This window comes from Citrus sinensis, chromosome 7 (genome assembly GCF_022201045.2).
Source record: "Citrus sinensis cultivar Valencia sweet orange chromosome 7, DVS_A1.0, whole genome shotgun sequence".
NCBI lineage: Eukaryota > Viridiplantae > Streptophyta > Magnoliopsida > Sapindales > Rutaceae > Citrus > Citrus sinensis.
Genome location: NC_068562.1, coordinates 9,020,516 through 9,040,450, shown reverse-complemented (window position 1 = coordinate 9,040,450; position 19,935 = coordinate 9,020,516). Strand labels below are relative to the sequence as shown.

At 33.9% G+C, this 19,935-nt stretch overlaps 4 protein-coding genes and 1 long non-coding RNA gene across 13 annotated transcripts; 1 reads left to right on the top strand and 4 right to left on the bottom strand.

Moving 5' to 3' along the window:
* Nucleotides 1–1,720: 1,720 nt before the first annotated feature.
* LOC102624158 (probable inactive nicotinamidase At3g16190) lies at nucleotides 1,721–3,263 on the bottom strand. The gene is made up of 4 exons (XM_006465674.2): nucleotides 3,183–3,263; nucleotides 2,658–2,892; nucleotides 2,400–2,516; nucleotides 1,721–2,278 (listed from the first exon to the last, which is right to left on the bottom strand). Exons 1-4 carry the CDS (start codon nucleotides 3,261–3,263, stop codon nucleotides 2,190–2,192), a joined length of 522 nt encoding a protein of 173 aa, XP_006465737.2. The 3' UTR covers nucleotides 1,721–2,189.
* A 150-nt stretch (nucleotides 3,264–3,413) lies between these two features.
* Nucleotides 3,414–5,548, top strand: LOC127903793 (uncharacterized). 2 transcript variants are annotated; one of them, XR_008056619.1, is made up of 4 exons: nucleotides 3,414–3,824; nucleotides 4,166–4,323; nucleotides 4,421–4,486; nucleotides 4,993–5,548. It is a non-coding gene; the product is annotated as an uncharacterized LOC127903793 (long non-coding RNA). The 2 variants fall into 2 exon arrangements; XR_008056618.1 differs by lacking the exon at nucleotides 4,166–4,323 and having other exon boundaries at nucleotides 3,439–3,824.
* Nucleotides 5,549–6,612: 1,064 nt separating this feature from the next.
* Nucleotides 6,613–9,124, bottom strand: LOC102607306 (sodium/hydrogen exchanger 6-like). Of its 7 annotated transcripts, XM_052444771.1 has the most exons (7): nucleotides 8,943–9,119; nucleotides 8,612–8,829; nucleotides 8,454–8,505; nucleotides 7,710–7,807; nucleotides 7,381–7,409; nucleotides 7,258–7,289; nucleotides 6,872–7,031 (listed from the first exon to the last, which is right to left on the bottom strand). In XM_052444771.1, exons 2-7 carry the CDS (start codon nucleotides 8,799–8,801, stop codon nucleotides 6,914–6,916), a joined length of 519 nt encoding a protein of 172 aa, XP_052300731.1. In that variant the 5' UTR covers nucleotides 8,802–8,829; nucleotides 8,943–9,119; the 3' UTR covers nucleotides 6,872–6,913. The 7 variants fall into 7 exon arrangements, 6 of the variants coding, with proteins under 6 accessions (XP_052300732.1, XP_052300734.1, XP_052300735.1 ...); XM_052444772.1 differs by lacking the exon at nucleotides 8,943–9,119 and having other exon boundaries at nucleotides 6,613–7,014; nucleotides 8,612–8,936; XM_052444774.1 differs by lacking the exon at nucleotides 8,943–9,119 and having other exon boundaries at nucleotides 6,613–7,014; nucleotides 7,710–7,744; nucleotides 8,612–8,936.
* A 1,758-nt stretch (nucleotides 9,125–10,882) lies between these two features.
* On the bottom strand, nucleotides 10,883–12,277 carry LOC102624440 (probable inactive nicotinamidase At3g16190). 2 transcript variants are annotated; one of them, XM_052444777.1, is made up of 4 exons: nucleotides 12,044–12,277; nucleotides 11,827–11,940; nucleotides 11,374–11,463; nucleotides 10,883–11,288 (listed from the first exon to the last, which is right to left on the bottom strand). In XM_052444777.1, the coding sequence occupies exons 1-4, from the start codon at nucleotides 12,092–12,094 to the stop codon at nucleotides 11,277–11,279; spliced, it is 267 nt and encodes an 88-aa protein (XP_052300737.1). In that variant the 5' UTR covers nucleotides 12,095–12,277; the 3' UTR covers nucleotides 10,883–11,276. The 2 variants fall into 2 exon arrangements, with proteins under 2 accessions (XP_052300737.1, XP_052300736.1); XM_052444776.1 differs by having other exon boundaries at nucleotides 10,883–11,463.
* An 884-nt stretch (nucleotides 12,278–13,161) lies between these two features.
* LOC102620945 (probable inactive nicotinamidase At3g16190) lies at nucleotides 13,162–16,113 on the bottom strand. Its single transcript, XM_006465574.4, has 5 exons — nucleotides 15,954–16,113; nucleotides 15,729–15,842; nucleotides 15,096–15,330; nucleotides 14,878–14,994; nucleotides 13,162–13,649 (listed from the first exon to the last, which is right to left on the bottom strand). The coding sequence occupies exons 1-5, from the start codon at nucleotides 16,002–16,004 to the stop codon at nucleotides 13,576–13,578; spliced, it is 591 nt and encodes a 196-aa protein (XP_006465637.2). The 5' UTR covers nucleotides 16,005–16,113; the 3' UTR covers nucleotides 13,162–13,575.
* Nucleotides 16,114–19,935: the final 3,822 nt, after the last annotated feature.

Below are 19,935 nucleotides of genomic sequence, written 5' to 3'. Positions count from 1 at the left end.
TGTGAGGAAAGGTAGGCCAAAGCAAGAAGAAAAAAATCGCTTTATTATTGCATCTTATCTTTATCTTCAATAACATCAATATGCAAAGAGACACTTTTATCTGTTTGGTGGGTTGTATTAGCATCAAGAGAAAAATGTTCGAGATTTTGAGGATCTCTATCATTTTCAAGTGTATTTACAAGCCAATCATGGTATGAAAGCTGCGGTTTATGAATTATGAGGGGTTGTCCGGATCAGTAGGTCCATAGTTTGCACTCGTGGAGTTTAGGGTTTGATGAGCTCGCATGAATATTTCTCCTATTAAGTGTAGAAATAACCCAAAATCAGCACAAATCCCCTTTCTATCCTTAAAAAATTTTCAAGTCTTATGTTGCTTTCTCAAAATCTTTGACAAAATGAAACCGAACAAATTGTTAGATGCAAGCAAATTTTTCTTTGAGAAATGCAATAGGAATTTTGGTGATGATGTGTATGTTGACTAGGGAAGTGACCTTTATAAAAATAGATTGAAGTTAGCTGTAAAAGACCTTTTCGAAGTGATAGATGGTATTACTTTTTCCAAGAAATCATGTGTTGGTTGGGAACACAATAAGATTTGGATGATTTGCTGTTGTTTTCATGATAACGGAAGTTAGATTATCATTAACTCAAACAATAAATAGTGGGCCAATTTTGATGAATAGAGGCAAGTCAATCTTCAATTCTAGCCAACTTTATGCAGCCATGAAAAGTTGAAACTACCCCTATACTTAGTATATGGAAGAAACAATACAAGAAAAAAAAAATATATTCTATTGAAAGGAGAAGAAGAATCAAGCAATCAACTATGAATTATAAATCGCAAGGAATCTCATCATTTACGATTTGGAAAAAGAATGTTGGGGAAGGGTCCCCGAGGGCCCGTGCCCACGGCTAACCCATCTGAAAAGTGGACTCATTGGGTCCACCAAGCCGCTTGATTATCTAGGCCCCAAAGCTATCTGGCCAGTTTGATAATGATCTTAAACCAAAGATGGAAAAGGTTAAAGGGGTCGAACGTAATGATAACAGCACATGACTCGTTACACAACTGGCAGATTGGGCCTCTAGGCATTAGCCCATATTGCTTGTCTCTAGGCTCTACCCTCTTCCGCTAGGTTCAAAATCGAGAGTATCATGGCAACTATAAAAAACGTTAACGACTATTTCCATATTCTAATATGTAAATTTGTGGGAGAAGCATTTCTATTTTCCCACGGTGCATGTTTCTAATACAAATGCAAAAAGATGATACGGGGATTCTTTTTTTCTTTTTCTTTTTCTTTTTTCCTTTTTTGGGCATAAAAGTAAACTTTTAATGGTGGATTATCGTGGATGCTGAATTAAAATATGTTTTTATCGTAGATGCTGAAATAAAATATGTTAAAGACTGTCTTCAAGGTTAGAATTCATATTTCAAATTATTTGTCTAGGTTTATTTTTAACAAACCAGTACGCAAAAAATAGAGGGGACGAATTTTTTTATATTGTTTATGAACACGCCGCAAAAGTGGCTAACTTTCAAAAATATGCCCCTCCCACTCCCACTTTCTCAATTTTTTTTTCCTTTCTTAAATATAAAGTGCTTCAGTTCTGTTTTTTTTTTTTTTTTTTTTTTTTTTAATAATGATTTACAGGAAAAGTTTTTTGACATGCCACAATAGCGAAAGGCAAAGATTGCACAACTATCAAGCGGGGGAGTAACTAATATCTTGGGCCGTGTAACCCATAAGGCTGGGTAAATTGATTGAGGCTCTAAATCCATTATTTTTAAGGGCATTTTGTATAACATATGGTCTTGTTTGTGAAACATAGTTTCATTGGTGTCATGCTTGTGAACTTCCTTGAATTCCTTTCAAACTGGTCAGTTTCAAATCACACAATTAAGACTCGAGGCTTGGGAGGTCAGAGCAGTATTTCAATGGGCAGCCCTGCACGTAGGAACATAGATCACACGCAACACATACTACAGCATGCAGATAATATTCCCCATTGTTGTATAAAACGAAACAACTTGGTGAATTTTCAATGGTTTTGGATCTTGGAATCACCAACTCAAAATCACACAACAAATCCATTCAAACGAAAATTAGCAAATGGGCACAAATAATCAATATTATTAATACATCATTTGCAGGCGTGCAAAATCAGATGATACAACTGCAGATGAATCAAGCATCAGCCTCAGCCTCAGCCTCAACAGACCATTCTTGTAAAGTTGGGGTTGCAATTTTCACCTTCTTCATGTCGTGAATATTCGCTGATAAATAAATGGAAAAAAAAATGAAAAATACAAGCGCAAGTCAGATATACGAGGATGGCATTTTGCTACGTACGTGAGAGTCTTTGGTGAAAATATATAGTACAAAAATAACACATACCAGAATGAACTTCTGGTGTGACAGCTGCAGTGGCATCAACGATGACGGTTACAGATCGATAGTCATAAGCTATTGCATCAAAAGCAGTCTGCCTTATGCAGTTTGGAGTTTGAATGCCTGGATATATAGGTACATAATGGCATTATGAAATATGCATGCACACGCACAAATCACACAATTAATTAATTTATTAAATTGATGCGTGACTTGCTATTAACTAACGTAACATTGTTTGATTAATTAATCTCATTGATTTACCAGTAATGACTAAGCTATCAACCCCTGCATCTTGAAGGAATGAGTGCAGTGGGGTGGCAAAGAAGGCGCTGAACCGGGTCTTCGCCACCTTGTAGTCCCCTTGTTTGATCTCCAGGCCATCGACAAGTGCCGCACCTCGACTTCCCTTTATCACCGGACCAACTCTCCCGTTAGAGTACCGGTGCCGGCGAAATAATTCAACATTTGTTCCTGACGGGTCGTGCTCACGAACAACCTTCAGTAGTAAGTGCCATTTTTTTTTCCTCATTATATATCATCACCCAAAAAAAAAAAAATGCACATGTAAAGTATAAACACTACTATGATGATCATGATTGACTGATGCTCTCAATTATAGACCATATTTTATTTCTTGCTACAGAAGGAAATCTGTTGAAGTTCAGATTGACATATATTTATTTGTCTCTGGGATTTCAAACGGATAAAATTCAATTTCTAGTCATTGAAATGCTTGAGTGATTATATGAGAGTGAAATGAAAAGGCATATGTCCATTGAGATTTACCCAGACTATGCGAATCCCACGCTGCCTAGCGATTTCAACACTCTTAATAACACTAGGAAGTATGGCTTTGCCTCCATCCATTCTTGCCAATCCATCATCAGCTATAAAATCATTCTACAAAACACCAAAAAAAAAAAATGTAGAAATAAGTATAAGTTGAAACAAGGAGAGTTAATTTAATTTGCATATATATATATATATGGCAATCCCTAAGTTACGTTTAACGTAACATACGATCAGTGAAATGATAACCGTCAGATATCTTAAATTTGGATCTAACGGATATTATTAAATTTATGCAAAAACAGTTGGAATGGCAAACTGGCTGAATAGGTTAATTGAAGAGATGGGTTACCGGATGAAACGGTTTGAATGTTTTTTTGCAAACTCAGGCGATTGATTGCTCTGCTGCCATTGAATTACAGAAGGGCTCTGCTGCCGTTGAATTACAGAAGGGCAGGAAAGCCAAAGAAGAGGAGAAGAGTGAGAGGGGGATGCAATTACAAGGGTAGAAAGTGGAAGAATTTTCGATAGCAGGCCACGAGACTTGCATTATTTTCCCCTCTCTCGATTTATCAATGCCATTCTCCAGCTATCTCTCAAAATTTCCTCTTTATCTCCGACGTCCACATGGATGACGTTGTTAGTTCTCCTTCTCGTTTCTCTTTATTTTTTTTAATTTTTTAATTAATTTTGTTTGGTCAAAAAATTATTTCATACAAGAAAAGTAATAGCTCTTGAACGCTTTCGATTCCTTGTTGTCAGATTGATTAATAAGTAGTTTTAAAATATTATTAGCTTTAATATAGTCGGTCAATGGAAGTTCACTTAGCTACGTTCTTAAAATTTGTATTTGAGTAGTTATACATGGAATTTTTCTTTTCGACAATTGTTCAATTTTTTTCTTTTTATTTTATTTTTAATTTGCTGGGACTGCCTTCTTAATTATTATTGAAAAATTCATTTAATGCCTACATTTACAGAGAGGATTGCCCATGTATGTTGCTACCAGAGGCCTGTACCTCATGAAGCCTCCACTATTGTTGTTCCCTCTTGTATTAAAGAAGATGCGGAACAACTCTTTGAGATTCATAAAAGGATGGATGATTATGAGCTGAGGCATACACTGGTTGGCTTGGATGTGGGCAATGTTTAACCTTTACTTCGGATAAAAATTGTATGACCTTATTTGATACTTTCGCTTCTCCTTTGTTTAATTCAACTTCACATTTTTGCAGGGGAAGAGTTTTGCTTGAGAAAGGACCTTTTGAGCTTTCAAAACTGACCATGTTATAGATATCCAGGTAAACTTCATTTTGTTGTCATATTTTTTTAATGTTGGTTTCCCATGAAGACTTGTTTGATTTAGTTATATGGCTTTGTTAGAATCTACTTTGAGCTGTGTTATGCTTTCCTGGCTGGCTTCATTCCTGACACATTGCAGGGTTATGTAATTTACTCTGTGAAGTAAAAACTTAAGCAAGAGCAGCATGGCCTTCCTGGGGATGAGATTAAGAAATTGAAGTCGCTAGACACGGGGGTCTTGTATTTTGTCTGCAAATTGTCTATGTTTTTGTCCCCACAGTTTCGTCCTCGATGCATAATTCATTCTTTTCCCTTTTTTTCAAAATTTTATTTAAATCTGCTTCCTTTTCTATGCCATCTGGAGGATGTTTGTTTGTTTGTTTAAAATGACATTATATTTTAGGTCAAATCTGGAAGTTTTTTGGCATTTTGGATTATATTTTAAATTTGTATCTTTTAATTTCCATTTATTGCTTCCTCAAGGTTGAGTTTTCATGTTTGCTAGATATCTCTACGATGGGGGACCTGCATACTACACGTAATGAACCAGTGGACGGGGCTTATTGTGAATTTCCCCATACTTTTGTATCATTGTGGCGACATCAGTTCTTTCCTGAAGGGTTAAGTGTTACATTTTGATTATGACATCATGTTGTATTGCGGTACTGCATCAAAATGATACATAACATTCTTTACTTGTTTGCTGCTTAGAAGTTTCAGTAACTGCAATTTATATCTCTCAATGAAGCACAGACTAGTAATGACGCTGGAAACCTTTGTATTCTTGGACTATTTCTCGATTAGTGTGTGTCATCCTTGTCCCGGGGCCATGCCCTGTTATTTTTCTATGTTATTCTGAAGCATTTGTAATCTAGGATTTAACCTGTAATTACCTGGCTTTTGATGTGGGATGATAAGATATATACTCTTGTAAATGTTATTTCATTTTGTGAAATTGTTGTGGCATACATATCAGTTATGGTGGAAACATAACTTAAATTTCTTAGTTGCTACTTAATCAGATATCTACCAACACGTGCTGTTTTTGATTAATATGCTAATATTTTTCAGTGGTATAGTTTATTACTTTTGGCTTCTGTCTTTGCAACTTTTTATCTTTTTAAACATTCTATTGCTGTCCATATTTTATAAATCCGGTCTGCATATATCCTTATTGTAATGTTCCATCATGCCGGTGCTAAACATCTCTGACTCAGGTGGCCATTTGTTCCATTTTCTTTGTAATATCTATTGAAGACTATTCTAACCGATTAATCCACTAATAACTTCATTGTTCATGCAGAACTATATGTAATTTGTTTGATCTACCATTATCTACTTCCTAGTTTACTACAGCTGCCAGCTAACAATTTCACATGTGTCCTCAATTAAGCTGTGTGGAAGAAGAGTACGTTAAAGTTATATTGAAGTTTGAAAAGCCCTAAATTTGATTCATGACCAATCACATATATTAGTTTACATGATTTTGTGCAGAAGCTTCAGTATGGCTACAATTCCGTGCTTTTCCCTAAAAGACTTCAAATTTAAAATTGTCTTGACTACTTCATGTCTCTGCATGGTGCTGTGATCTGCACTTTGGATGTTTCAATCTAATTATCTTGCTGTGTCCTTTTACCACTTAAGGGAGTGTTCTCTTCATAGTTCCGTATAATTGATGACAACTGCAGATTAATAACACTGAATACACACAAACGACATTCTTCTGCATCAACCATTACAGCTGATGTTGAAATTCTGCTTTCTTATTCAAATTTCAAGTTTTGCAGACCTTCATGCTCGGAGTAAGATGGCTGGATGCCTTGGATTTTGCTGAAATTTTTTTTAAACTTTTCTTGATATCAACACTATTATTAGGTGGTTGAGCATGTATTCCTGGGGATTTATTGGCACTACTACCTTGTAACCTCTTCAAAACGATGACAATGTTGCAAATTTTTTTTTGTTACTATAGAGGTTGCTGGTTGCAGATCGGATTTTTATATGGAAACAGTCAGTTAATTTCCTAAGCATAAATTTTTGTCCAAGTGTATAATGCAAATTTCAAATGCCATTATTATTTAATTCTTCTGCAAACATTAATTCTGGCTTTCCAACACTTACCAGCTAGTACATCTACACACATTGCTAATTGAATCAAGGTTTGATACAACCAAAAATTGCGCAACTACAACAAGGAATAATTCACATTGGCATAATTAAAAAATCAAATTAGCATTGCTAACTGAAGTAGCCATTTAAGTACGATAAATAAATGGAAGAATCAGACCATTTTTTCTCTACACAAGTATTCTACATATCCTGAAAAATAAGCGAGAACAATTTCCGATCACTTTTTATGTGCTCCAACAGCTGGATTTTCATCTCGGTGGCTGCAACCGTCGATACTCGCATTTTGTCCGCTCTTCTCAGTTCTTGCTGCAATTTTTCCCTTTTCTACCAGCTCCAAGAGACCTTCTTTTTCTTGGAGTACACAGCCTGCTGTGCAAGTTCCATCTCTTTGACAGATCTGGAAATTTTTTGCATCTTCATTTCAACAGTTTGTAAGTCACTATCTATCCTCGAGGATTTCTTAGTCCAATCCTCAAATTCCCTCACTATCTAATTACGAGAAATATGGAAAAAGAACAAAGAGACAACACTCTAAGTTCTGGCTAGTGAAAAGAGAATCACAGCAAAATGTTTTAATCAGGATCTTCTTATGCACGATGGATTTTTGGCCTTAGAATAAATAATAATATGCAGTACTCACTTGTCAATATCCAATCTGGCATACTTGAAAAGGTTCAGGGAATTAAGGTTTCACAAAACATTCTAATAGATAAAAGTCAGTGCAACAAATTTAATCAATAAAGCCCCAAAAAAAAAAGGATATCAAAGCAGAAATAAATCCAACTCCAACACCTGCAAAGCAATACTGCATTATTAATAATCTAATGAAAAAAGGGATTAATATAGCAATACTGCATTATTGATATAGGATCTATATCTATGGCTCCTAAGCAGGAATAAGGCCTAGCTCTCACTTTACTATAACTGTTTGTCATACACGACGATAACCAGAGCATGAAAAAAGGCCAGAACAGGATAACTAAGCAAAATTCACAGTGAATATAAAGCAGAACACCCAAAACTATAGAGGGTATAAATTATAACATAAAGTATAATTTTTGGCAAAACTGCAAGACAGATTGAAAAAACTACCTGCAGACATTGAGCCAACAAAGGTCTCAAGAAACCTGACAATCACCATAAAGAAATTTTGCCCAAATGAAGCATGACTTCTCACTAAGGACATTGCCCTACATATCAAGAACAGCTTACTTCAATCCCAAATCTTAACCCACATAATGAACTAACTGGTTATGACAAATGCAAATTTTACATACCGGTACAAGGATATCGCCATCTACCATTTGTGACACATAGAAAAAGATCAATTCTCACACGTTAAATGTTTATTAGGATAAAACAGAAAATTCACTCGCAAGAAAATTGGACATCATAGCTATCAACAAAGACTTGCTGCATTGTTCAAAACAGATTCCCCAAAAACCAATGCATCAGATGGGAACTAACTACAAACACCATACACGCACACCAACCATTAAGAAAAAAAAATCAGATACAGATAATGAAAACCAAAGTAGATGAAACATCGAATTTAAGCCACATGCAAATCCATATCATTGGAATAGCCCAAAAACAAAATGAAGAGCACAATAAAAAGAGGACACTAACTGGTATACCCGTGACCATTGAAGCTAAAAAGGTTCCAAAAATAGCAAATGTCACAATGGCTCCAAAGTTAGAAAAAAAAGGTTTCTGCCAGGAAAACAAAATCATGACGAGACAGGTTGTACCTGAGCAACTAGAGTTTTAGGATCACATCATAGAAGCAAAAATGGAAAATCCAGTGACATTAATTCATTAAAAGAAAATGAATACCTAATATTTGTTTCAGTATTAGAGATATTAGCCAGTGCACCAACAATTAAACCTGAAAAATATACGATGTAAGGATAATTATTCAGCCAGCAATTAAAGTAAAATTAGCAAGAAAAAGAAAAAGAAAATAAAGGGAATAAAAGTAATTAAAATAATACCTATGAGAACAGAAGCGCTGGCTTCCGGAACATAATAGAATTTGTGACGGCGAAGGACGTGGCCGAGGACGAAAAAGAGTACAAGCATCATGATCTGGAGGATTATGCCAACGCCAGCGGCTTGCTGCTCCTTTGCGGGACTTCCACGAGGATCGTTCGCCTGAGATATCTGCAATGGCTCTCCCGTCATTATACCCTGATGTCCCAACTTTCGAGCCCTAAAATTCATCCAATCAAATTGTTACTTTCAAGTAATTAAAGAACATCAGCGTTACAACCAACCAAAAAGGGAGAAAGAAAATAGTTTCTGAAAATAAGTAGAAAATTTAACCAAGCATCAGTCACGTTTCTTCTCTTGTGAGCCGTAACGACTTCGGTGGTGGAGGATTGAATTTTGACGACGATTGGATTAAGTTGGAAGGGATGGGTAATTTGAAGGTGAAAACGACACCGTTACGCCAGTCAAGACCGGCTGTAGAAGGGAGTATCTCGCGTTGCTTGTTTTTGGTGACCGGTTTCGACCGTTTAAATCAGTGTAATTTTATCACTTATGTATCCACTTGGCAAGCGTTTATTGACCGACCAATCTTTTCATCGATTGTATGTTACAATAAACGTAGAGGGATCCATATATATATATATATATATAGACCTGCATGGCAATAACTAAAAGAGCTGTGCTTTTCCATTTTTGATGTGACATGTCAATAATGCTTTACAGAGTTGCTATTGCTCTTGAACTGAAGCTTGGTTGGTATTTGTAGCTAGCTACACTGTAAGATAATATATCCATTTACATGCTGAAAAAAAAAATTGATTATTATTTTAAGTTTTGTAAAAAATCAGAAAAATTCTTCCATATATGTCGCGCTTTTCTATAAAAGCAAGTGACCAGCCACACTATTAAAATTTGTTTGTTTTGTTTGTACATGGAGTTCTTGGAAATATTTAACTATTTGGAATACATAGTTTGTATTACAAATGATATATCTCTAATATTTTGCTTATCATAATATTACACTAGCGAAAAATAATATTTGACCATCAAGAAGATACCACTAAAATGAAAATGACATTACTATAATATTAGTAGTGTCCTCTTTTTGTGTGTTATAGTGGTACTGTAACATAAACAATAACCTTTATTCTATTTTGGTGACGTCTTCTTGGTTCAAATACCAGTACTTTTACAGCAACTACTAATGATTGACATGTAAGAAGTCATAACACTTGGATACAAGTTATGTATCCCACTATTAAGTGTAGCATTTACTCCTAGTTTTTATGTGTGTGTGTGTGTATAATTATATAGTTATAGTTATAAAAATAGCATTAGTCATAGTTAAAATGATAAGCGTTTGATATTTGATAAAATGACTTGAATGAGGATCGGTAGGTTGGAAGCAGCTGCTTTTAAATAGTTGTTCTAAATAATAATGTAATTTACATCCGTTCAAGAGTTTAATTTTCAAATACTCTTAAATTATTGGGAACAACTCTCGAGTGGATGTAAGTTTCATTATTATGAAATGTAACCACAGTAACCACACCCTTTTAAATATTCAAGCATCAACTTACAGGAGGCTGCAGTGGGTGAAGATTCCAAGAAATTAAATAGCGTGGTGATAAGGTTGCTACTTATAATGGAGGAGAAGAAACAAAATGCTACCATTTGATGCATATCCTTCTTGTACTACCTCAGAGCAAAACTGGGCAATTGAGTCACAAAATGTTGCACCTGTAGATGCAACTGTTCGCTACTATCTATATTACAAAGGGCTGCGCATTTCTTCTATCTTTTGCTGATTTTGCAGTGAAAAATCATGTATTCTTTATATCATTTTGCTAAAACATTTAGTTTATATCCTCTGCATTTTATCTCCTTTTTAATCGGTTATAATATGAAAGATATTACTATTTCAAGTATAATTTAGAAGTCCATCAAGACCAATTCAAAAATTTATTCTCATTACTATTTGAAAAGATATCTACCCCGTCTATAATATCAAATGTATGTACATATATAAGTCACATAAATTTGTGCCTCCTGCCATTAGGCCGAGGCCGCAGTGGTCATCATCAGAAGACTCCAGTATGCTTATAAATTTCAATATCAGCTGAAGGTTGAATTAATATGGAGTCAGCTGCAAGCCAACGGGCCCGACGAATCAATGGAAAATCTTTTCTCAACCTTATAAAATGCGAACCACGTGATTCGCGCATCCGAACGTTACATCAGTCATGGGCACCGAATTTGAAGATTATATGTATCCATCGGTATGTGTACCTTTTTTTCTTTCTTTTTTTTTGTATGTATAATTTGTTCTACTTTGTTTATTAACATATATTTCGGATGGCTCTTTTAAATAATGTAGATGGATAGATCCCAAAACTATATAATGTCTAATTTCTTCTCCTGAAATGTAGATATAATTTTTTAATTAACAAATTATTATTGTCTTTATAAGATAGGAGGGTGAATAAAGTCTAAATCAATTCTTTTACACTTCGACCTCATTGGATTCTGCAAGATTTACTAGTCAACTCCATTCATTGATGCGTTCAGGATAACATGAAACAGGGGCTTCAGGCCAATTGTAAATTGGTCCCGCGTCTCTGTTGATCAAATGAAGCTAAGCATCAGCTACCCTCTCTGACCATTCTTCTAAGGTTGGTGCTGCAATTCCAAAATTTTTCATGTCGACAATGTTTGCTGTGCAAAAGTAGAGAAAATTTACAAGTTGAAGTCGACTTCCCTTTACCTTTACCGCAGGGCCCACTTTACCCGGAGAGTACCGGTGCCGGCGAAAGAGTTCAACATCTCTTCCTAGAGGGTTGTGCTCGCGAACAACCTTTAAAATGCCATACTTTTTCTCATCACCATCATCATCGACACAAGCATATGCAACATAGAAACAAGATTTGAGATTTTATTTTCAAAAAATTCAACGTTTGATTGATTAACATGAAGAAAATATGGCTCAAAGCTAACAACATTTTTCTTGCTGCACAAGGAAATTGGCATATGAAGCAGCCTTTGGTTTTAAGTTTTATCATTCCTCTGAACGCATGTGCTCCTCACTCATGTATTAATACTGTGGAAAGCTGAAATATCCAGTGATATGCATGTACGTATATTTTTTCTCAGGAAACAAACAGAGCAATAACAATTAACGCTACGATCAAAGAAATAATATCGGAACTAGCAAGATTACCCAAACTACAAGAATCCCACGCTGCCTGGCGATTTCAACCGCCCTAATAACATTAGGAAGTATGGCTTTCCCTCCGTCCATTTTCACCAACCCATCATCCGCTATAAAATCATTCTACAAAACGCAAACAACCCAAAATATAAAAATTCAAATAAAGTGAAAAATGAATAGATCAGTGATTAATGTGCTTCTTATCTCTATATATATGACAAGAGACCTGCATGTCCATAACTAGGAGAGCAGTGTTTTTCCCATTTTGATGTGCCATATCAAATAATGCAAAAAGTTTCCAAATGCTAGTACTGCTTAGCCGGCTAGCCTTTTATGTGTCTGAAAATTTTGAACCTGATTATAATGAAACTCAGTGACTGTTAGGTTTTATATCCATCAGTACATATCAAAGACGAGATAATGATTGGAAAAGTCGTCTGAAAACCAAAAAATGAATGACTTTCAACGTTTTACCTGTTCTAAATTAATACTCACTAGGTATATGGGCAATATTCTTAAAGCCACAGAGTTGGAAATATGAAACTGATTTTTGGACTTTGTTTACTTTTCTGTAGGGTCATTCCAGTGTAACGATCGAATTGCATATTGAGGTTCTTTGTTTATTTATTGATTTTTAATGTGTAGTCGGTGGGAATGTTGGTCTACGATAATCATTGATGATTTGACAATAAATTTTGCCGACAACTACTCTTTAGTTCAACGGAGGGCACCTTCTCACATCTTAATTGAAGTCTAGGCTTTGAAATTATCTATGCATGAGAGAGCAAGAGAGCTGTGTTTTTGGATCCGAGAAATGGCATATGAATATATGATTCATATGGTACATAGAATAACTAGTGGTATTTAATTATTTAATATTTATACATCTAAAATAGAAGATTTTTGAGGTGAATAAATTGCGCGTTCTATCCGTAAGGTTTAAATACAGATTTTCTGGCAGCTAGAGCTCCGTATAACTAACTAAATAGCTGTGTAAATATTTGCATACACATAATTTCCCGTCGTTTTAGCATCCAACTCAAACAACTTTACATTGTGCCAAAGTCTACAAGACTACAACTCCATTTTCATTTCTAGAAATTTGGTGTTAATTTCTAGTATATAAAATCATATCCACTCATATTTTAAACAACCAATTTTGTGCCTCTTCTTAACAATGATGAGAGAGGAACGATATGCTTCACATTATAGATTAAAACTTATTATGTTCAACATGTTTTGTTTGAATGTTGAGTGGCAATGTAGCTTCATTGTCAACCATGCAATGCAGTAGATGGCGCGCTAACAACGACATACTGTTACAAATTCATACTTCATGCCAAGTCATTTAAATTCGACATACGATTCACATTTGATAAACAAATAATGTTTAAGCAAACAACTCGGATCAAAATCCTAGATGAATTATCAAAAGGATTCAAAACCTAGACTTTAGGCACAAACATCCAATAATTCACCAGAGTTGCATTTCAATTCTAACAAAGCTAAGATTTAAGTAAACAGAGTTTGACAGAGGGGTCAATCCTGAATCTATTTACAATGTTAGCTCGACAACTATTGGTACATTCCTGTTGTTTCCTCAGAAACACAATGAGCTGATTATGGTGGGAAGTGACCAAATTATTACACAGCACATCCGTTCAAACAAAACAAGCAGGTATATATCATGTACCCATACAATCTAACATGATTCAGGCACCACTGTGTAAACAGCTGTAACACCAGATCAATCCACAATCACCAGTCAGCCTCGGACCATTCTTGTAATGATAGGGCAGCAACGCCGACATTTTTCATGTCAAAAATATTGGCTGTTTCAGAAAATTTAGAAGTCATCATTAGTCATAACATTTTCCAATCTAAAATCTATGAAGACAAGCATAATTTGATGCGTTGCATGAGAGAGACAGAGAGCATATATTCATAAAATTTGCTATTTTATGGTATGGTTTGAAGAGAACGAATTTGGCTAAAGTTCTTTCTGCCAAGTTTCTTTAAATGACTGGAAAAGAATACCAACAGATAACAGTGCTAAGTGACACTGAGGAAGAGTATTAAAGAAGAAACATGCGGGTTTAAATAGGAAAAAGTAGCATCTATCCATTCAATCACCATGTTTTAAAAGATCGTTTATCTCATTTCGGCAGTCTGAATATCAGACCTTACAGGTAGTGCTAATGAAACCTAAGTTCATCCGCAATAGCTAAAAGCCTCAGTGAAGCTCAGGATGGGCATAATTCACTTTGACTAATGCTACACTTCCCATGTACCCCAAATGTTACCATCCCAAGTGAGGTGGTATTCATTCATTGGATGGTGGGAGGGGGCGATAAGTAATTCTACAAGTTCAAAACTAATGATTCAATAGATGAGTGCCACATCAGCACCTGGGATGGAAATACTGTGATATTACTTGGGAAGTCCAGTATTATTCTTCATTAACGAAGCAAGTGAGTTTACTTAACAACTTTTGCTGCAGCACAGAATTCAGGCAGAAGCTCCTTCTTCTAAACATCCTATACCCTCATTAATCTATATGTATGTCATAAGAAGTCTGTTTGTTGATGCCATACCAGCACTAAAAGCTTAAAGGCCTATTGTTGACTGATCAACACCCAAAACATTGTTTTATGGAAACATACAAAGGCGACCAAAAGTAGCATTTCTTCATATCATAAACTTTTGCTTGCTGCATAATCATATTCTAGAAGCAACTATATGTCACCTTAGTACGCTAAACAGTGTCGAAACACTGACAACAATGAAACAAATGGAAGCAGTGCAATTTTTATGAAATTTACTATTGGATTTTTTATCAAGCTTCATGCACTCACAATTTTAGTTCGCAAGTAAAGATCCCCAGTGGAAGTAAAATTTGTATGAATACAAATTCAGATATGAAAAATGCTATTTTCATCAATGACTCATTTCAGTCGAGGCAAATACCCAAAAAGAAAACAAGGATAAGTATTGCATAAGAACACAACAGGTGGTGCAAACATCAAATGAAAAGAACCCAGGTGTCTGAAAATCACGTACCAGCATGAATTTCAGGTGTGGCAGCAGCAGTGGCATCAACAATAATAGTAATGGATTTGTAATCCAGTTCTACTGCATCAAATACAGTCTGCCTGATGCAATTTGGAGTTTGAACACCTAGAAATAGAGATCAACATGAATCACACAACTATTCTACACAAGAACACTGCATTAAATCACATCAACAAAAGGGTCTCAAATCTTGAAATTTAACGTACCAACAATCACTAAACTATCAATCCCTGCAGTTCGAAGGAATGAATTGAGATGGGTAGCAAAAAAGGCGCTAAAGCGCATCTTCACCACCTTATAATCACCTTCCTTGATTTCAAGGCCATCTACCAGTTCTGCACCAGGACTTCCCTTAGAGGTGGGTCCCACTGTCCCTGTAGAGTACAGGTGCTGCCGAAAGAGTTCAACATCTCTTCCTAGTGGATCATGTTCACGAACAACCTTTAGCCAATATATCTCATCATAATTACTACAAATGCACCAAAAAAATTATTATATTTTATTTACCCTTAGCGTAAAAAAATGCCCCGTGATGAGCTTTATCTTTAAAATCAAACTGATAAGTGATAAGGCACAAAATAATCATTCCAATAGATATAAGTAAGGTTCAGAGTATTATTAATTTCTCTCAAAAAATATAATAACAGCTACAAAATCAAACTTTGACTAGTAAATAGGCTTCCCTTAGAAAGCATATTCAGTTAGTCTAAAATTCAAATAATCTCTTATCAAATTTTAAACTTTTGGTTGGTGGTTAAATCTTCATAGGAAACAAACAGAGCAATAAGGATATGAAAACTCGGAGTGGGAATGAAATGAAAGATAGGAACGGAGATTACCCAAACAACAAGAATGCCATGTTGCCTAGCGATTTCAACAGCCTTAATTACATTAGGAACTATGGCTTTGCCTCCATCCACTCTCATCAATCCATCATCAAGTATAAAATCATTCTACAAATTACAAACAAGCCCATATAAGTTAATTGAATTTAAATGAAATTAAACTGAAGAAATTTTCATCTTTGTGCATATATATAGAGAAAGAGACAGAGAGAGAAGGACCTGCATGTCAATGACTAGAAGAGCTGTGTTGTTGAATTTGGTATCCGCCATGTCACCTGAAAATCTTAGGAACTGAAACTGGAGTTTCTGTTCAGTCTTGAGTTTGGGAGGTACTTCTCCGGTATCTTGTGTCTTTTCTTGTTTTTATTAATTACTATTTTTTTAAGGGTCCGCCTAAGTTATATGGTTGTGCAATTTCATCTAGCCCCCCATATTCGATGTTATATATATTATATTCATGAATATTATAAAACTTTCTGATTTGAAAAATTTTGTTTAAACCCTTATACTCTATTTTATTTTATTAAAACCTTAGAGTACGAATTTGCCCCTTATAATTTTAAATTCTCAAAATAACATCATTTAATTAAAATTTTGAATTATTATTAATTGAATTATAATTATAATTATTATTTTATTATAATCATAAATATATTTATATTTTAAACACATTATTGTTATTATTAATAAAAAGAATAAAAAGTATTACAATTAATTAATCTATTAACAATAATTAATAATAATTTTTATTAAATTGTTAATAATAATAATAATTAACGATAGTTATTATTAATAATTAATTTTTGAATAATAATAACAATAATAATGAAAATAAAAAATAATAATTATAATAAAAATTAATTAAGGATTTTATAGCAATTGATTTACAATTTAACTCATTCTGATTTTATTTCTAAAATAAAATAAACACATAAATAGTAATACAGCTTATTTTGATTATGATTTCTTCAGTTCAAGTAAATAAATTATAATGTTATTTTGTTTATTTATTTATTTATTTTTCTCTGAAACCTTTTCTAGAGAGAGAGAGAGAGAGAGAGAGACTGTGTGTAGAATTTTTTAACTTTTGAAAATAATCACGTTTTGTAAAATCTTACAATAGAATAAGATGTAGATCAATTTTAACTCGATGAAAATATATTGGTTGTTAAAAAAAAGTAAATTAAAAATAAATATTTGAGAAAATATATTATTAAATTAATCATAATTATTATTTTCATTTTAATTTATTTACTTGAACTGAAGAAATCATAATTAGAATGAGTTGTATTATCATTTATGCGTTTATTTTGTCTTTGAATTAAAATTAGAATGAGTCAAATTATAACCAATTGCTATAAAATCCTTAATTAATTTTTATCATAATTATTATTTTTTATTTTAATTATTATTATTCAAAAATTAATTATTATTATTAATTATCATTAATTATTATTATTATTAACAATTTAATAAAAATTATTATTAATTATTGTTAATAGATTAATTAATTGTAATAATTTTTATTCTTGTTATTAATAAAACAATAATCTATTTAAAAAATATAAATATATTTATGATTATAATAAAATAATAATTATAATTATTATTCAATTAATGATAATTAAAAATTTTAATTAAATGAGGTTATTTTGAGAATTTAAATTATAGGGAGCGAATTCGTATTTTAGGATTTCAATAAAATAAAATTGATTGTAAAGGATTAAACGAAATTTTCCAAATCAGAAAGTTTTATAATATTCATAAATATAATATAAAAAACATCAAATATGGGGGGCTGGATGAAATTTCACGGCCAGGCCGTAAGTTACATTAACTGATTTTTTTTAAAGTAAAGGCGAGGGAGGACTCCTCCTCCGATCACTTAATTTTTTTTATTAACCCTCGGACGTATATTCTTGACGTCCTTACCAAAACTTCCTTACCCAAGGGGAGTTATTTTAGCACCAAAAGGCTTGTTTTCTTGATCTCAAAAAGCTCAGGGCCGAGGAAATTAAATTGATGGAACCTGTATCATTAGGTATTGATCTAAGCTTAGAACGGGCTAAGAGGGTAGCCCACGAGCGAAGAACTTGCTGGGATCGAAGAACATCCTGAGCATAGGCTCGTAAGAGGGAAATGAATAGATGAGCTCCCCTTGCCTTGAAAGAAGCTAGCCGGTAGAAGAGACCGTCCTAAATGCTGCCGTGATTTTTTTTATAATGGAGCACCAGACGCTCCCCATAAAGACCTCTTTCCTGGTGGTTGGTGAGCCCTCTTCTGACTTGGCTACTTAACCTTGAAATAAAAGAAACCTTTGGCGTAATAGCTCATCTCTTGAAGATGGACTGCGTATCGATCTGCAACTGCTACTCCAATTCCTTCTGCTGGAAAAAGTACTGGTGAAAGTGCCTGAACCTAAGCAGTGACTATTCTTTTTACTTTATTGAAGATTTATATTGAATTGAATAACCTTTCCTTTCACTAGCCTTGACTTTGAAATTCCCTTTTTTTTTTAAAGAATCTCCACTTTTTCGGTCCTCTTCAAAGCGAAAAGCTAAGAGCTAAGAAGGAGGAGTCTTACATCGTTACTATTGCACTTAATTTAACTTACGGTCTGGCCGTGAAATTTCATCCAACCTCCCATATTTGATGTTATTTATATTATATTTATGAATATTATAAAACTTTTTGATTTAGAAAATTTCGTTTAATCCTTTACAATCAATAAATTACGTACGGTAGTTTGTTGGGTCGAACTTGGGCTGAGCATAAATAAAGGGCTCGAATCCGATAAAAATTTCAAATTTTCACCAAGCCGGACTCTATTTGGGTCAGGACCCAAGCCCAACTAAATATATTTTTAATTTTTTAATATTTAAATAAGTTAAATTTACCTATTCTAATATATTAAAATTAAACATAAAATTACTCTAATCAACATCCCAACCACAAAATTATACAAATAACTAAACATAATAAAAAAAAAACCATGTCTAATTCCAATGAAAACACAAAATTCAAATAAAAATATTTTTTTTATTATTAAGTAATTGGGTTGGGTCGGGTTGGCTATAGTCAAATCTTGACCTGAACTTAATTGGACATATATTTTTAAGCCCGAACTCAAATTTTGATCCTTAAATTCGAGTTAAAACCTAAAAAATTCAAGTCAAGTCAACCGAGCTAAAATTCAACTTGGGCCTTTTTTTCATGCCTAACTTTAATAATATATTTTTTTAATTTTTATCTAATATACTTATAGGCATTATCAGTTTAATAACTTACATAAAAATACTTATTATTCAACTGCAGACTATAAATAAGTGAATATTTGACGGAAACTTTAAATTTTGTAATTTTAACATCATATCAAAATCAGTAGATTCAAAGACATTTTGCTAATAAAGAACAATACTACTAATGCACTATTATAAGTAATATTAATAACACATCATGTAATAATTTTTTCAAAGATTTATTAAAAAAAAATTGTCTTGGTGATGCGATATTCATCATATAGAGCATAAAATAGTAAAATGAAAATGGTTCAAAATTACCATTTCCTAAATGATTGATAAAATTCACTGGTTCAAGATTATTATTTCCTTCATGATTGATAAGATTATGGAAAATGATGTTTGCCCGGGTCAAACTCCGAAACTAAACAAAACGGTGTCGATTTATTTAGTTAGGTTTTTTTTTTTGCTCTCCAAAACGTTGCCGTTTCTGATGGATTATTTCACTCACTCTTCCTCTTCGTTTCTTCGTTTCACTTGGGATTCGTTTCACCTGAGACAGATAGAAGAGCCATTCGCGAAACGAAACACCGTAAATCTCTTCGTTTCTTCATTTCTTTGTTCCTTCATTTCTTTGTTTCTTCGTTTCTTCCTTACCGAAAAATTCGTTACTTTCCTTCCTCGACAGCTCTGCTCTGCTTTTTCGTTTTCAATTCATGCTCAAAATCCCAGTCGTTGCCGCCGACAAAGTACGATGGGTTCCTGTACGCGAATCACCCCGTTGACTCGGACACCATCGTCATCGAAGCGTTCTTTGACCCGGTCTGCCCCGACAGCAAGGATGCGTGGCCTCCTCTCAAGCAAGCCCTTCAGCACTACGCCCCTCACGTTTCCCTCGTCGTTCATCTCTTGCTGTTACCGTGAGTCATTCATTCTCTGTCTGCTTATTTGCTACAATTTTT

Coding starts and splice junctions, on each gene's coding strand:
- LOC102624158 (XM_006465674.2), bottom strand. CDS start 3,263: ATGGATGGAGGCAAAGCCATACTTCCTAGTGTTATTAAGAGTGTTGAA. Junction 2,893..3,182: donor GTGGGATTCGCATAGTCTGG/GTAAATCTCAAT, acceptor TTACTACTGAAG/GTTGTTCGTGAGCACGACCC. Junction 2,279..2,399: donor CACACCAGAAGTTCATTCTG/GTATGTGTTATT, acceptor TTTATTTATCAG/CGAATATTCACGACATGAAG.
- LOC102607306 (XM_052444770.1), bottom strand. CDS start 8,840: ATGAATTTTAGGGCTCGAAAGTTGGGACATCAGGGTATAATGACGGGA. Junction 7,808..8,453: donor AATACTGAAACAAATATTAG/GTATTCATTTTC, acceptor CTTGATATGTAG/GGCAATGTCCTTAGTGAGAA. Junction 7,290..7,380: donor TTGGATTTATTTCTGCTTTG/ATATCCTTTTTT, acceptor AATTCCCTGAAC/CTTTTCAAGTATGCCAGATT.
- LOC102624440 (XM_052444776.1), bottom strand. CDS start 12,094: ATGGCACATCAAAATGGGAAAAACACTGCTCTCCTAGTTATGGACATG. Junction 11,941..12,043: donor TCCTAGTTATGGACATGCAG/GTCTCTTGTCAT, acceptor TGCGTTTTGTAG/AATGATTTTATAGCGGATGA. Junction 11,464..11,826: donor GTGGGATTCTTGTAGTTTGG/GTAATCTTGCTA, acceptor GGCATTTTAAAG/GTTGTTCGCGAGCACAACCC.
- LOC102620945 (XM_006465574.4), bottom strand. CDS start 16,004: ATGGCGGATACCAAATTCAACAACACAGCTCTTCTAGTCATTGACATG. Junction 14,995..15,095: donor TGATAGTTTAGTGATTGTTG/GTACGTTAAATT, acceptor CTCTATTTCTAG/GTGTTCAAACTCCAAATTGC. Junction 13,650..14,877: donor CACACCTGAAATTCATGCTG/GTACGTGATTTT, acceptor TTTCTGAAACAG/CCAATATTTTTGACATGAAA.